At 43.3% G+C, this 15,248-nt stretch overlaps 1 protein-coding gene across 3 annotated transcripts in view; it reads left to right on the top strand.

The window, feature by feature from the left end:
- The window catches only part of wcy (WW domain-containing adapter protein with coiled-coil wacky), a 71,991-nt gene extending 63,137 nt beyond the window's left edge, over window positions 1-8,854 (top strand). For all 3 annotated transcript variants that reach the window (XM_076189194.1, XM_076189193.1, XM_076189195.1), the window contains 2 exons: window positions 5,413-5,540; window positions 5,652-8,854. In XM_076189194.1, coding sequence (XP_076045309.1) covers window positions 5,413-5,540; window positions 5,652-5,727 — 204 coding nt within the window. In that variant the 3' untranslated portion in view covers window positions 5,728-8,854. The remainder of the gene's footprint in view (window positions 1-5,412; window positions 5,541-5,651) is intronic.
- Window positions 8,855-15,248: the final 6,394 nt, after the last annotated feature.

The raw sequence follows: 15,248 nt of genomic DNA, 5'->3' as shown, positions 1-15,248 counted from the left end.
CAGAAAATAACAGAATATATACATATACCAAAGGCTTTTTTCCCCCTTATAAGGGAGGTGCTAAGATAAGAGGGAGGGTGGAGGGGTGTGGAGTGTATTCAGGGATGGAATGGGTGGGAATGATTTTATGCCTTTTACTTTTTGGATACCTCCCTTGTAAGGGGGAAAAAGCCTTGGTATGTATGTATGTATAAGGGAGGTAGCAAAAAAAAAAGGGGGGGGGGCATAAAAACCATTCCCCTCCACCCTCTTCCATCCCTCTTGGCCATGACCCACAGTATGTTCTGGTTTGGTGAAACATTACTAAGCTAATTGCTCTAGTCATGTTCCAGCAGGTATACAAGACTGGGGAAGTTCCTGGAGAACAAGTTTTGGCAAAGATTCTTTGAGGATTCTAAACTCTCTTGAATCAGAAACATCACTTCTAGAGTAGACGAATGAAGGTCTCAGGAAGGAACATCATCCTGTGGTGTGGCTGTCTTGTGTGCTGTTGGGCAAGTGGTTTAGAGCATTGCTACAATGACACGAGGCCAAAGTGGAGTTGGGTTGAGTCATCCTGGCAGAAAATATGAATTTGTATCAAGAGCAAACTAGATTGAATTCTGTACTGAGGAGGGGAACTAGGGGGCACCATCATAGAATATTTGGGAGGGGGTGTTTGACATTAAACTGAATCATCATCTGATGTAATATTTAGGTGGTTTTAGTACAACTGTTGTTATATGGATTTGTTTTGTATAATTCATAGGACATTTTAGGTTTTGATTACAGGGAACAATGCTGGTGAGATGTAGCCAAGTGTGATTCTTATGAACTTTGTAAACTGTAATTAGTGTTTCTTCTGATTAGAACCCATGCTTGATCCTGATCATAAAGCTTTTATTTACCTTTCAATTTTCATTGTTATGTCCTTGATATATGGGCAAAAGGACATGTGCATATCAAATGGGGGAAGTCTAGGATATTAGGGTTCACATCAATAAAATTGTCCACATAACTTTACTATTTTATGATATTTATTTCATTTGTAATTTTCTGAGATAAATGTTACTGATGATTTCTGTGGGGAGATTTTTATTTTTTGTATTGGTAACTGTAATAGTTTTTGTTGGAAGGTTTCCTTTTTACATCAAGTTATTGTTAGGTCATCTGCATAGTTGAGAGCTTTAGTGTTATGCTTTGGAATTAGATGATTTTTGTCTATATATCAAAAGCTTTTTCCCTTGTATGAGGAAGGTAGCCGAGTCAAAATGCACATACCCACACTCATCCCCACCACCCTTTCTTCCCTCTCATCTTGCTCCTCATGGATGATGGGTCATCCCTGTATCCCGCCCACTGCTCTGGGTCAGAAGCAATGCAGTAAGACACATTACATCCACAACAAAGCTGCTTCACTCAATGAGCAATTCCCCTCTCCTTCCCCTCATGCAGTAAAAGACGGAGAAATCCCTTGGGCTGCATCAAAATATTCTTCACTTGTAACCATTTCCCTCCCTCCCCTACCATCCTTGCATCACAGTATCATTTATACACAGCCATTCTCCTTTCATCCCTATCTCCTGGCTTGTCTCTTCCTTGTTAAACAGACCTCCTCCTCTTGCTCGAAGTCCCTCTCACCCCATTCATCTCGTCTTTGGTCATTCCCTCAAATTCACTCCATCCACCTGTGCCTTCCACACCTCTTTTACAAACCCTTCTTCACTCATTCTTTCCATGTGCCCAAACCATCCCAATACTCTTTCATCCACCCTATCTACCATCTCCTTTTCCACTCCAGCTCTCCTCATCTTGTTTCTCACTCTCTTCAACCTTGTGACCCCCACCATACTACTTAGAAATTCATCACAAACACATTTAAAGTTTTTCTTTGGTTCTCTTAAATTCCAAGTCTCCCCCCATACAGGGCTGTCAGCACAATCACCTCGTGTAATCCTCTTTGCATACATTACCAGCTGCCAATTTCTCAAGGGATTTACTTCTCTCAATCTACAATTTACCTCCACCTCCATTTCCTGTCACATGCAATCCCAAATGTCTAAATCTATCCACTTCCTCCAGCCTCTCTCCCTTAAGATTTATTTCCATTTTTGTATGATTTTTGTAGAGGTGAAAGTACAGTCGATACTTTGGTTCCTTGAGGGACTCCAATGTATTCATACATATACTAAGGGCATTTTCCCCCTTACAAGGGAGGTGCCAAAGTCAAAGGCATAAATTCACTCCCACACATTTCATCCCCACATACTACACTCCCTATCACCACCCCTCCCTCCCTCTTGGCTACTCCTGGATGATGAGTCATCCCTGCATCTCACCCATTGCCCTAGGTCAGAAGCAATGCAGTAAGACACATCACATCCACAGCAAGGCCACTTCATTTAGTTGGCCCCCCCACTCCATCCTCTCATGCAGAAAAAGAAAAGATGCCTGCGTCAAAGTATCATTCACACGTACTCCCAATGCCCCACCCACTCCCTTTCATGCATCACAGCATTATCTATACACAATCATTCTCCACCCCTATCTTCTGTCCTCTCCCTTCCTTCCTCAACACACATTCCCCTCTTTCCCAATGCCCCTTTCACCCCATCCATCCATCTCATCCTTGGTCTCCAACTCATGTTCACCCCATCCAACTCTGCCTTCCACACCTCTTTAACTAATCTTTCTTCATTCTTTCCATGTGTCCAAACCAAACCAATACTCTTTTATCAACCCTGTCTCCCAACCTCTTTTCAATTATGAAAAATATTAAATTGATATTTTGTGTAGGAATTATACTTTATTCATTAATTTACTGAAAATGGGTATGAAAAGAGTTTCAAGAATTCAGGAGTTAGTTTGTACCCAATTGGTTTACTTGTTTTTACAGTAAATTAAAAGTTAAGACATGAGCATTAGGCTGATATTGGAGAGTAGATATCAGGTTGACTTAGTAAAACTTTGGGGTATCAGGGCTGAAAAACTTTTAAGAACCAATGGTCAATAGGATGCTAAGTTATAGGGTTTCATTTTAAGATGGTGCTCCTTCCCAGATTGTGGGAATTTGATTGTGCTTTGGGAGTGGATAATGGTTATGATGTAAGGGTTTTCTCGCTTTTGGGCATAGATGTTTTAGGTGGGTGGATGTGCTGTGTCTTACAACACTGCTTCTGACCCAGGGCAGTGGACAGGATGCAGGGATGATCCGTCATCCAGGAGGTGCCAAGATAAGAGAGAGGGAGGAGGGTGGAGGGGAGTGGAATATGTAGGGAATGGAATGGGTGGGAGTGGTTTCTCTGCCTTTTTCTTTTTGGCTACCCCCCGTGTAAGGGGGAAAAAGCCTTTGGTATATGTATGTATGTATTTTTTTTTTTTTTTTTTTTTTTTTTCCCAATTGCAATGTGGTTGGTTTTGACCTTTTAATGTTTTATATTGTACTACATAATTGTCATCTGTATTTGTTGGTGTTTTTCCTTTTCATGATTTTCATTGGAAATGAGTATTAATCACTTTGGTACGATGACATCTACGTAGGTGTCATGAGGCGCGAGTGGAACATGAGGATGCTGGTGTCGGCATCTTGATTATATTTTTTGTAGTTGTACGTGAGTTACCTCGGATTCAGTGAACTGATTTGATCATGTTTTCTGTATTTATTATTACTCAGAGTAAAAGAAAATTAGTAATACAGCAAATACTTTATTTTATAATGTGAGTATTGGTTAAGGGAGAGAGGCTGGAGGAAGTGGATAGCTTTAGATACTTGGGTGCAAATGTGGTGTGAAAGGGAGGTAGAATGTAGATTGAGAGAAGCAAGTAAATGCCTTGGGAGATTAAAAAGTGTAATGATAAATAGACATTTGGGAATGGAAGCTAAGATGAGATTGTATGAAGGAGTGATTGAGCTGACAGCACTGTACGGGGCAGAAACATGGAACATAGAGAGGAATTTAAATGTTGTGGGAAAGGGAGAAATGGAGGTAGAATGTAGTATGAGAGATGGGATGGTTTGGACACGTGGAAAGAACAAATGAAGAAAGATTAGTAAAAGAGATGTGAATGACAGAGATGGATGGAGTGAACATGAGGGGGGGGGCAACCAAGGATGAAATGGATGGGGTAAAAGGGGGATTGGGAAAGAGGAATGTGTGTTGAGGAAGGGTGGGAGAGGACAGAAGATAGGGGTGAGTGGAGAATGGTTGTGTATGGATGATGGGAGTAGGTGAGGTATGGGTGGGGGGAGTGTGTGTGAATGATATTTTGATGCAGTCTGAAGGGATTTCTCCCAGTCTTCTCCTTTTCTGCATGAGGGGACAGAGAGGGGGGTTGCTGATTAAATAAAGTTGTCTTGCTCTGTCTTGCTGCATTGCTTCTGACCCAGGGCAATGAGCAAGATATAGGGATGATCCGTTATCCAGGAGGAGCCAAGATAAAAGGGAGTGGAGTATGTGGGGATGAAATGGGTGGGAGTGGATTTATACATTTTGACTTTGGCTACCTTCCTTGTAAGGTAGAAAAAGCTGTTGGTATATGTATGTATGCTTTTCATGACATCTTAGTAGAAGTAGTTGAAACCACTTCTCTAGCATAGCCAACAAACAACATCCCTGTACTTTACAATGTACTTACCCTCTCTCCAACCAAGAACAACTTGAGAGCCCATGATCGATCTTCCCTTGGACCACGTCCAAGTAAAAATCATCATAAGAAAGCAAAGTAGAAGATTACACATGGGAAGTAGAAAAGAATTTGGAGAACTGTACTATAAACTGTTTTCCATTAATGGAGAAGATGGTAAAAGATTAATGCATTCTGAAAGGCAGCAAGAAATGTATCCTTAGAGGCTCCAAGAAATAGAACTCCAACTATAGTCACACTTATAAAGAAATAGAAATAAGCTTAACCCCTTCCATACGGTGCCGCACACGTAGGCGTCATGGACTTAGATCTCGGTGGCAGCAGCCAATGCCAGCCGTACGACGTGTCGTAATAATACTCGCATCATAAAATATAGTCACCGCTTATATCGATCGTTCTCTCTTCACCCGTGAATTTTGATAACCATAGAAAATGCGATTACAAAAGAATTAGAAAGAATGTCATTATGGAGGGGCGACTACAATAAATATAATCAAGACGCCGATATGGCAGCCTCGCGAATACACTCGCTCCCCATGACGCCTACGTGTGCGGCGCCGTATGGAAGGGGTTAAAAGGCAGATTGAAAGCAATATACATGTACAAATAATTCAAAGTCTGGTTTTGCATGAAATATCCTGACAATATCAAAGTAATGCACAAATTTATTCTGCCATGGTATATATTGAATATTATGTATTCATACATCCTTGCAGGGTGTATTCTATATACTGGCCATGCATGGTTGTTAAAATTTGGATGTATTTATAAGTTAATTTTTGTCAACAGGCCAATCGTCTGGGGGAAGAGGCACACACGGTGGGAAGCTTAATCATGACCAAAGTGTCTGCTGAGCTCAAGATGGCTCGCTCTCTGGTCAGACTTGCTGAAATTCAGGCCACGCTACATGAACAAAGGCAAGTGGATTGAGTCATGAAGTATAGTACTTGGTATGAATCTTTAGAGGCTGTCCCTGAGTTATTACATTTGGTTATTGTGTTCCTTATGGTGTCATTTTTGTGTTTCAGGATATTGTTTCTACAAGCCCAGAAGCGGGAGCTGGAGGAAATGAAGGCACAGAACTCGTTCATGAGCGACACATAGTGACGGCCTGCCTGTGATAGCTGCCTGGGGTTTTGTCTTGTGGCAACATCCAAGGAGTATTTATAAAGTTATATTTTCTTAACGATGGACCTGATCATGTGTACAGTCTGTGTGCAGTCCCCAAGCAAGGCTCTTCCAGTGTGTGAAAGGGCCTGGGGCAAGGGCTACTGAGTGTCGGACCAAGCCCAGTCAGACCAAGCTCAGTCCGATCAAGCCCACTGCTACTGTAGTGCTGGAAAGGTTCCTACTGTAGTGGCAGCCCACGACAAGTTGTCACACGACCGACCACCAGGACCTGCGGAAGACAGACAGTGGTTGGCTTGGTCGGAGATCTGTGAGATGCTGCCGCCACGCTGTCATCATGGTGCCACTGTACAACCTTTCCCCACTAGAACTTGTTGATGTCACTGTGATTCCAACACCTGGCCACCTCTCCACCAACCCACAGCCCTCACCTGCCACCATGTAGCACTGTCATTGCAGTATAGTAGGTGATGTTCTACTGGAGTCGTAATAGCCGGTGTACTGCCATGTCAGAGCAGTAATTGAAGTACTCAAGCTGTGAAGACAGCAGGTATTTTACCCCTTGTAACAGAACAGCACGATTTACATTCCCAATGTAACCGTCTTGCTGAGTTAGGACAGTAGGTGATACATTCCTGTTGTCACAGTAGGTGTTGCATTCCTGCTTTGTCATGATGGCAGGTGTTGTAGCATTCCTAATATTGTGATTACAGGTGTTGACATTCCTCCTGTTAAGGCAGCAGGTGTAACTTCTTTGCTCTGTCTTACAGGTGTAGTTGCACATTTGCTGTTTCCTGAAGGAATTTGTAACATTCAAACTGTCTTGACAGGTTTGTTATATATTTACTGCTTCTTGTTATGTATAACAGTCCACATCTCAAGATGGCAGTTGTAATATTTCCTGTTATGCCTTGACAGCACATGTACTTGTGCCCTGTCATGATGGGCACGCTGCTACATCATGACAACAGGTTTTGCATTGCTGTTTTACAAGAACAGCACATGATAGTTGCCTCCTGCTATAGAACAGCTGGTATGTTACATGGTCGGGTCTTCTGTAGACTTGCCTGCTACTGGTGGCCCCCTCCTCCCCTCCCCTCTTATTGTGATTCTAGTGTGTACATAATGTAATCTTTTTGGCTCAGGCCTGATGGGAGTCATGCGTTTGCTGTATTCTAGCCGGTTCAGTAAACAGTGGCTGCAGAATACAAAAGTTTTCTGTATTCTATCTGTTGCAGTTAAGACTTGTCACAGTCTGCAGTACATAACTATGTCCATAATCTTTGAATGTCTCAGGAAGTATAAGCTTGGCAGTAGCTGGCATCATTGATAACACAATACCTTTTTTATGTTCTGTTCTGCTTGTAGTTTGAGGAATAACAGCTACAGTGGCATTATTTATTTGCCTCAGAAGAAATTGAAGATATGAAAGTTATTTATAGTCTTTATTGTGTTTGATGATGTCACCTTTTCGAGGCAGGCTAGGTATGTCAGGTAGGGAGGGGTGGAGGCAGAGAAGCAGGATGTTGCAGAGTGGAGGAAAGGCAGTGTGCTGCGGAGAGTGGATTTGGTTGAGGAGGGCTGCTGTGGTCAGGTGAAATGATGAAGTTGGACTAACTCGAAGTTTGGTTTGCTGTATTTTCTACAGTCAAACCAACTTGTCTGACTGCAGCTGCTGGTGCTGCTGCTGCTGTGCCCCTTCCTAGGTTGGTTGGTTGGTCATGTGAGTAATGTGTGAAAGCTGTATTGGTCAAGAAAGGTAATGTCAGTGGGGAGTGAGTATGGTCTCTTGGAAGATACTGTTTGATATGTGCACTTGCTCCTGGACACAGGCAATTGCTGCTGCTGCTGTGATGGTAAAGCAACAGCAGTAGCAGATCCCTGGTCATGGCTACCTGGGGTTGTTGACTGTTGGTGTTTGAAGGAGTCTATACTGGTTTTGTAGTCATTGTCGGAACTTCTTCAAGAGCAGATTTTAGGGCAGAAGTGGCAGTAGTTCTGGTCAGATTGGGCAGTTTTTGGTTTGGGCCAGCAGTTCTGGTTTGGTATCAACACCCAAGTGTTAGTCTTGAACATCGGTGAGACTCTGTAGCAGACAGGTTACAACCAGAAAGGGCAGCAAACACACTTTGTGGCTGGATGGGCAGGTGGGGCACCTTGCAGCTAAGGTCTTTGCTTAGGATGGGAGATGGGGATTATGTTTGATTTGTTGTTCTCATTCATAAGATGGTGGAGTATTTCTATAAAGACAATCGTTCTTTTACAGATGGGTGGGAATGTGTTTTAGGGCATAGAGAGAACACATATTCACCCAAGATTATTTTATGTGATTACTTAACTTGCAAATGGGGGAGGGGGATGATTCTCCCATCCTTGTAGAGTTACGGCCTGCAAAGTGCTTAAAGTGTGGCAATCCATGACTTGTCTTGGTGCAGGGAAAGCCAAGATATGATGTGATCTTTGCATGTTTCACTTCAAAGTCAGTGTTGTTGCTATATTATGTTGTTTCAGAATATTTACAATAATTCACTCTCCTGTTTTCATCAATTCTCTTGTTCCATCTCATAGGCTCTGTCTAAGATTTATATTTGTTTTTCCTCTTTATTTTTCTGAGGGTAGTTTGTTTACTGGTCTTCACATCAAGTCTTGGGTCCTGGGGATGACGTGGCTCTAACTCACAAACTGTTTTGTTTGAAGTGTTGGTCAGTGCCAGTGCAGTTTCTGGTAAGGCTAGTGCTCTTTATCCCTCTTGCGGATTATATTGTAGTACAGTACTTTGGTTAGCAAGAAATGTGTGCCTGTAGGTTTGGGATGGGTTTACTCTGTGTACGGTGAATGGTGTAGTGCATGCAAGATTGCGAGATTCCCAGCGTGTTTTCATACAGAGCCTGCATGTTTCTTAATACAAGATGATGAAAGCAGAATTCTTCTATTACATTAGCATGACATGTTCAAACAAGTCATATCAGAAACTGAAATTGCACGAGCCTGACTGACCAAAAAAAAAATCCTAAATTCTAAAAATGGTGCTAAATTCTGTGGTTCAGCCAAAATTAAGAAACTTGTGTTTGCAGTATATATACATGTATGATTTTATATATTATTCAGACATTGCCAGCAACATTCCCTATGATAGTGTGGTCATAGATATCCTGGGAAGGGAGTCACAAACCTCTCCATTGCTGGTAGGTTACATCCTCCAGAAGGTAACCTAGATTATGGATGAATTATGCCCCTTCATGATACAGAAGTGATGAAATTTCCTCCCCCTCCCCTTGCTCACACAAATACACAAACTAAACATGGTCATATATCCACACCAGTTTGGGGGTTGCCAACCTGTTCTCGTTTAGATCTTGGCTCCTGGTTTATAAATATGTAAACATACATAAGCACATATACAACATATATGTATATATATATATATATTGTAAATGTATATTAACTCCAGAAAGCGAAAATATACAAACTCAATCAGTTTTGGACATATGACTTGTGAACAAAAACCACAGAATTATCAGTATTGGATTCATATGTGAGAATTTTGACTTGGACTATTACTTCTACTTGTACTACAACTGCTGCTACTGCTGTTACTACTACTACTACTACTACTATACATGCTCTTAAACCCATTGTGGGGAAAGAAATGTTTTTGCACTCGTTGGTAGTCAAGTGTATTCATTTATTGTCACAAAGAATTCTGTTCTGGTTGTTTAAAGCTTAAGCTTTGACCCATCCCTTATTTATATACTTGAAGCTATAATGATACTCTTGCATTCCAGTGTCTTCATGCAGCCTCTTTTTTCCTTCCTCGGGTCTTTCACTTGCCCACCTCCGCCCGAGTACAAAATTAGTTCACACTAGAGGAACCTACACTACATACTAAAACTTAATGTGGAGGATTCTTTGTCCATGCAGTTCCTCGACAAATGTCTTCCCTCGGCTCTGCTCATTTCTTAGATGCATATCTCGTCACCTGCTTCATTTTGAGACGTCCCTAACTTTTCAACCTGTTCCTATATTTTACATGGCAACTGTTTCCAGTTGGCTTATTTTGTTACAGCAGGGCTGTTAGCTGTTCATAAGTTAGCTCCTTCATAGTTGAAGCTCTAGAATTACTCACACAAATAGAACACAATTTTTTTTTATTATTCTTCTCAATCTTTGTCTTGTCCTACATTTCTTGCTTGCTACTCCCTTTCCCGCCCTCTTCCTCCTCCCCCTCTTCTTCCTCCCCTTCTTCTTCCTCCTCTCCCCTCCCTCATTAACCATTTCCTCCTCCCTCCCCTTTCCTCCTCATCATCTCTTTTTCCCACTACCTCCCCTACCCTTCCCCTTTCCTTTTCCATTTTCCCTTTCCTCTTCCCCGCTCTCCTTCCCCTTTCCTCCTCCACTCCTTCATCTTTCTTCCTCCTCTCCCCCTCCACTCCTTCATCTTTCTTCATCCTCTCCCTCCTCATTTCTCCTCTTCCTCTTCCCCTTTCCCACCCCTTTCCTCTTCCTCTTCCTCTTCCCCTTTCCTCTTCCTCTTCCCCTTTCCTCTTCCCCTTCCCCTTTCCTCTTCCCCTTCTTCTTCCCCCTTGCCTTTCATCTTCCTCCTCCCCTTTCCTCTTCCTCCTCCCCTCTCCTCTTTCCCTCCCTGTTTGTTTTCCTCCCCTCGTCTTTCTTCTAACCCTTTCCTCATCCTGTTTCTTCCCCTCCCCTTTCTTCTTCCCCTTTCCTCTTCCTTCTCCCCTCCCCATTCTTCTTCCCCTTTCCTCTTCCTTCTCCCCTCACCATTCCTCTTCCTCCCCTCACCATTCCTCTTCCTCCCCTCACCTTTCCTCCCCTCACCTTTCCTCTTCCTCCCCTCACCTTTCCACTTCCTCTTACCCTCCCCTTTCCTTCCCATGCCTTTCCTTTTCCTCTCCCACTTCCCCATTAATCTTCCCCACCCTTTCCTCTTCCCCTCCTTTTCTTTCTCCCCTCTCCTCTTCTTTCTCCCCTCCTTTTTCCTCTTCCTTCTCCCCTCCCATTTTCTCTTCCTTCCCCTTTCCTCTTCCTTCTCCCCTCCCCTTTCCTCATCCTTCTCCCCTACCTTTCCTCTTCCTTCTCCCCTGCCTTTCCTCTTCCTTCTCCCCTTCCTTCGCCCCTTCCTTTTCCTCTTCCTTTTCCTCTTCCTTCTCCCCTTCCTTTTCTTCTTCCTTCTCCTCTTCCTTTTCCTCTTCCTTCTCCTCTTCCTTTTCCTCTTCTTTTTCCTCTTCTCCCCTCTCTTTTCCTCTTCCTTCTCCTATTCCTTTTCCTCTTCCTTCTCCCCTCCCCTCCCCTTTCCTCCTCCTATTCCTTTTCCTCTTCCTTCTCCCCTCCCCTCCCCTTTCCTCCTCCTTCTCCCCTCCTTTTTCCTCTACATTCTCCCCTCCCCTTTTCTCTTCCTCCCCTCCCCTTTCCTCTTCCTTCTCCTCTCCCCTTTCCTCTTCCTTCTCTCCCCTTTCCTCTTACTTCTCCTCTCCCCTTTCCTCTTCCTTCTCCTCTCCCCTTTCCTCTTCCTTCTCCTCTCCCCTTTCCTCTTCCTTCTCCTCTCCCCTTTCCTCTTCCTTCTCCTCTCCCCTTTCCTCTTCCTTCTCCTCTCCCCTTTCCTCTTCCTTCTCCCCTCCCCTTTCCTCTTCCTTCTCCCCTCCCCTTTCCCCTTCCTTTTCCTCTTCCTTCTCTTCCTTTTCCTCTTCCTTCTCCCCTCCCCTTTTCTCCTCCTTTTCCCCTTCCCTTTTCTTTTCTTTCTCCCCTTGCTTTTCCTTCTCCCCTCCCCTTTCCTCTTCCTTCTCCCCATTTCCTCCTACCCTCTCCCTTTTCCTCCTCCCCTCCCCTGTCCTCTTCCTCCTCCCCTCCCCTGTCCTCTTCCTCCTCCCCTCCCCTGTCCTCTTCCTCCTCCCCTCCCCTGTCCTCTTCCTCCTCCCCTCCCCTGTCCTCCTCCTCCCCTCCCCTGTCCTCCTCCCCTCCCCTGCCCTCCTACTCCTCCCCTCTCCTATCCTCTTCCCCCTACCCTTTTCTTCCTATCTTCCTCCCACTACCCTTTTCTTCCTATCCTCCTCCCCCACCCTCTTCCTCCCCTCTCCCATCTCCCTTTTCTTTCTTCTGTCTCCTATCCTATCCTATCCTTTTCCTCCTCCCCTCTTCCTCCCCTCTTCCTCCCCTCTTCCTCCCCTCTTCCTCCCCTCTTCCTCCTCCCCTCTCCCTCCTCCCCTCTCCTTTTCTCATCATCTTTCCCTCTTCCTCTTCCTCACACACTCCTTCCTTCCCCATTCATTTCCTCACCCACCCCACTCCCTCCCCTCCCATTTCCTCTTCCTCCTCCACCCTTTTCCTCCCTTCCCCCCCTCTCCACCATTCTTCTTCTACCCCTACTCTTTTCCTTCCCACCCCCCTTTCAACCTCTTTCCCATTTCCTCCACTTCCACTCCACATTCATCCTCCCCAAATTAAAGAAAATTCATAGATGAATAAATGGATGAAAAGGTTGTTCAGTCCCGTATGTACAGCGTACAATTGTGCAGAATCCAGTCAAAGGTAGCAGCTGAATCCTGAAAGACACCCTGATCCTGAAATCAGTGGCTTTGAAAGTTTTATCATAAGACTATTTACAAAATGTTGAAATAATGCTAATAATGGAGACCAATCCAAAGGAGAGAATTTTGGTGCCCCCAGTATACTTTCAGAGTTGCTTCGTTGTACTTGATTTGCTTTAGAACTTTGACACAATGCTTGCTCAATATGGAAGGGAAACATATGAAGGATTTTTTTTGTGTGCATATTTATTCAATGGTAAACTGGTAATGCATTTTGTCATGTGGTCAGGCTTTTTATGTTCTTCATAGCTGCTGCATTTGTATTTGCGAAAATGGAAGAGGTTCATTAAAGACGAGTTAAATGGTATTTTCAATGAGGGACCCTGCATGGTATTCCCAAACCAGACAGGCACGAGTTCGCACATAAGCACAATGTTGCTCAAAGGTAATGGGAGAATTGCTGGTGGTGGTGCCAAGTGTTGTGAAGGTTTGCCCGGATGGTTATTCTTGAAACCTGTGAACTTCTATCCATTCTCAGATCATGCCACCCTGTACCCCCTTCTTTCTACTTTCCATCTCAACTCATAATTTCTCACAGTAGTGAAGTAATGATTCTTTATGTATACACACAAATAGATGAAACCCAATTGTATCCCGCCTTGACTTTTTCAGTTAAACTTGTGGCTTTGTAGTGATCATGTGGACGAGGGTGATGTGGGTGCAGTGGAAGGCACTGGTTGGAAAATCAAAGCAGGATTCAACTTATTTGGTTACAAAGTATGTGCAATTTCCAAAAATGGAACATCATTCAGAGTTTGTGTGTGCATGCACATGCATTTATATGTACATGTTTGTGCATATGTGACGCATGCACGCCCACTCATATACACGCATTACCCATAGATTGGTCATATATGAGCTCTGAGCTCTCATCTGGGAGGTTGATAGATGTTGATCACAAGTCCAACATGTGATCCAAGACCATGATGAATCACGTACACACACACACATGCACGCATACACACACACACACACACACACATACACATACACATACACACGCCAAAGACTTTCCTCTGTAAAAGGGTGTGGCAGTCAAAGGACTTGTCCACATCACAAACATAATGTGTATGTGTAATGCACACACATACACATGCACATCACACACATACACCTTACACACACTATACCACACAGTACATGTCACACATGTGATGACAGACTGCATCATTCAAAGGGATCATCATGCCTACAGAACAAAATTGAGACCAAAGCTCGAGCTGTAACCTTGGTTCATCTCTACCTCAAGACCGTGTCAGGTTTTGCATAGAGGCTATGAAAGGGAATAGATGTGGGTTTCCTTTTGTCCACTGTAAATGTAACAATGTTTTTCCCCCTTAAGAAAGGTTAATAGTTATACCAAAGGATTAATATTTTATGTATATAATCTGGAAGTGGTCATAGAAATGAATAAATGGAGATTGCAACAGATGATTAACACTGAAGAGAAGAATTTGCTGTTATTCGTTGGTTATTTGTTAATGATATTGTCTGCCTCATCCCAGTTACTGTCACTTTTTATTTATTTTTATAGGTATATGTCAGTTCTTCAGCCAACTTTCTCCTAGTCTGGTACATTTTTTTCCCAGATATTCCCGTTTCCACTATATACCGAGACCTCTCATGTCTTTTTCTGCGGCTTTGGTGACTGGTTGAGGTTCATTTCACTCAAGACTACCACATGAGCCGACAACCAGTCCCAAGTCCAGTCTCACCTCGTAACAATTGTGTCAACACTTTAACATTATTTACTTAAGTCCTTGTGTGATGATGGAAACCTTGAATGCCACTACCTGCCCTCACCCAGTCCAATTTATCCTGTCATGCCAGATACAAAAAACAACAACAATAACAACAACAACAACATTGAGAGAAGAGACCAGAACATGCCAAGAAGGGTTGTTGGTTTACATTTTATAAACTTGTTAAATGAAGCGATGGCTACAGCTGCTGCTGCTGCTGCTGCTACTACTGCTGGAGGTCTGTTTTGCCGGGTTCCGTCTTCGTCGTCGTCGCCGTCTATTTCGTCGTCGCCGTCGTCGTCGTCATTATTATAAATATTATATAGAGTTGTGTGGCTGTTTGGATGACCGCGCGCGGTGGGGAGGTCGAGAGTAAGTACGTGCTGCCACAGTGGCACGCGTCTGTGGACGGGTTGATTTCACATACACGGGATATTCTACAGAACCAAGATTTTTGTTGGTCTCCCCTTTCCGACACTTGCTGTAGGCCAATTCATTTTGTAAATACCATTCCTTCTCAAAAAGGTTAAATAAAGCTGAGCTATAGAATACTTATGATTTCTTTCTTTACCTTCGCCCGCGTTGTCAAGTTGGGTTGGGGGTGCCTGTTGACAATATATGGGAAATGCGAAGATTTTGGATTAATTTTTGGCTGAATTTCTGAGGGCGTGTTTTCTACAGCCAGGTGTTGGGAAAAGGTAGGTTGTCAGAGGTGGGCGGTCCGATTATTTATCCGATTAATCGGATTCGCATTTTCGAATCTGATGATCACAATCCGACCGCCGAAAAGTTAAAGATTTGCGATGAATCCAGGTCGACGTCGTCCGTTTTTTCGCAAGTTAATAAAAAAAAATGAAATATATATATTCTCATTTTTTTAACTTGGTTTATTAGAAATGGCTTACTTAGGGTAAAAAGCATCAAATTCCCTTTAGAAACATTGAAAATCTCTTAAAAAAATTAATCGAATCTGATAATCGCTAATCGGACTCATGATTTTTTTGGCACCCGAATTGGATAATCGAATCTGATGAGCTAGCGAATGGGTAATTGCTAATCGGACTTATTTTTTTTCTTCTAATCACGCCCACTGTTAGTTGTTACCGAAGTTAATAAAATGTGATTAAACGTGCAATAGTGAAATTGTATTCCG

Source organism: Oratosquilla oratoria, chromosome 8, assembly GCF_046742065.1.
Source record: "Oratosquilla oratoria isolate Oo_2021 chromosome 8, ASM4674206v1, whole genome shotgun sequence".
Classification (NCBI taxonomy): Eukaryota; Metazoa; Arthropoda; class Malacostraca; order Stomatopoda; family Squillidae; genus Oratosquilla; species Oratosquilla oratoria.
Note: the sequence above shows the minus strand (reverse complement) of the source record. Positions and strands in the feature narration are given on the sequence as shown.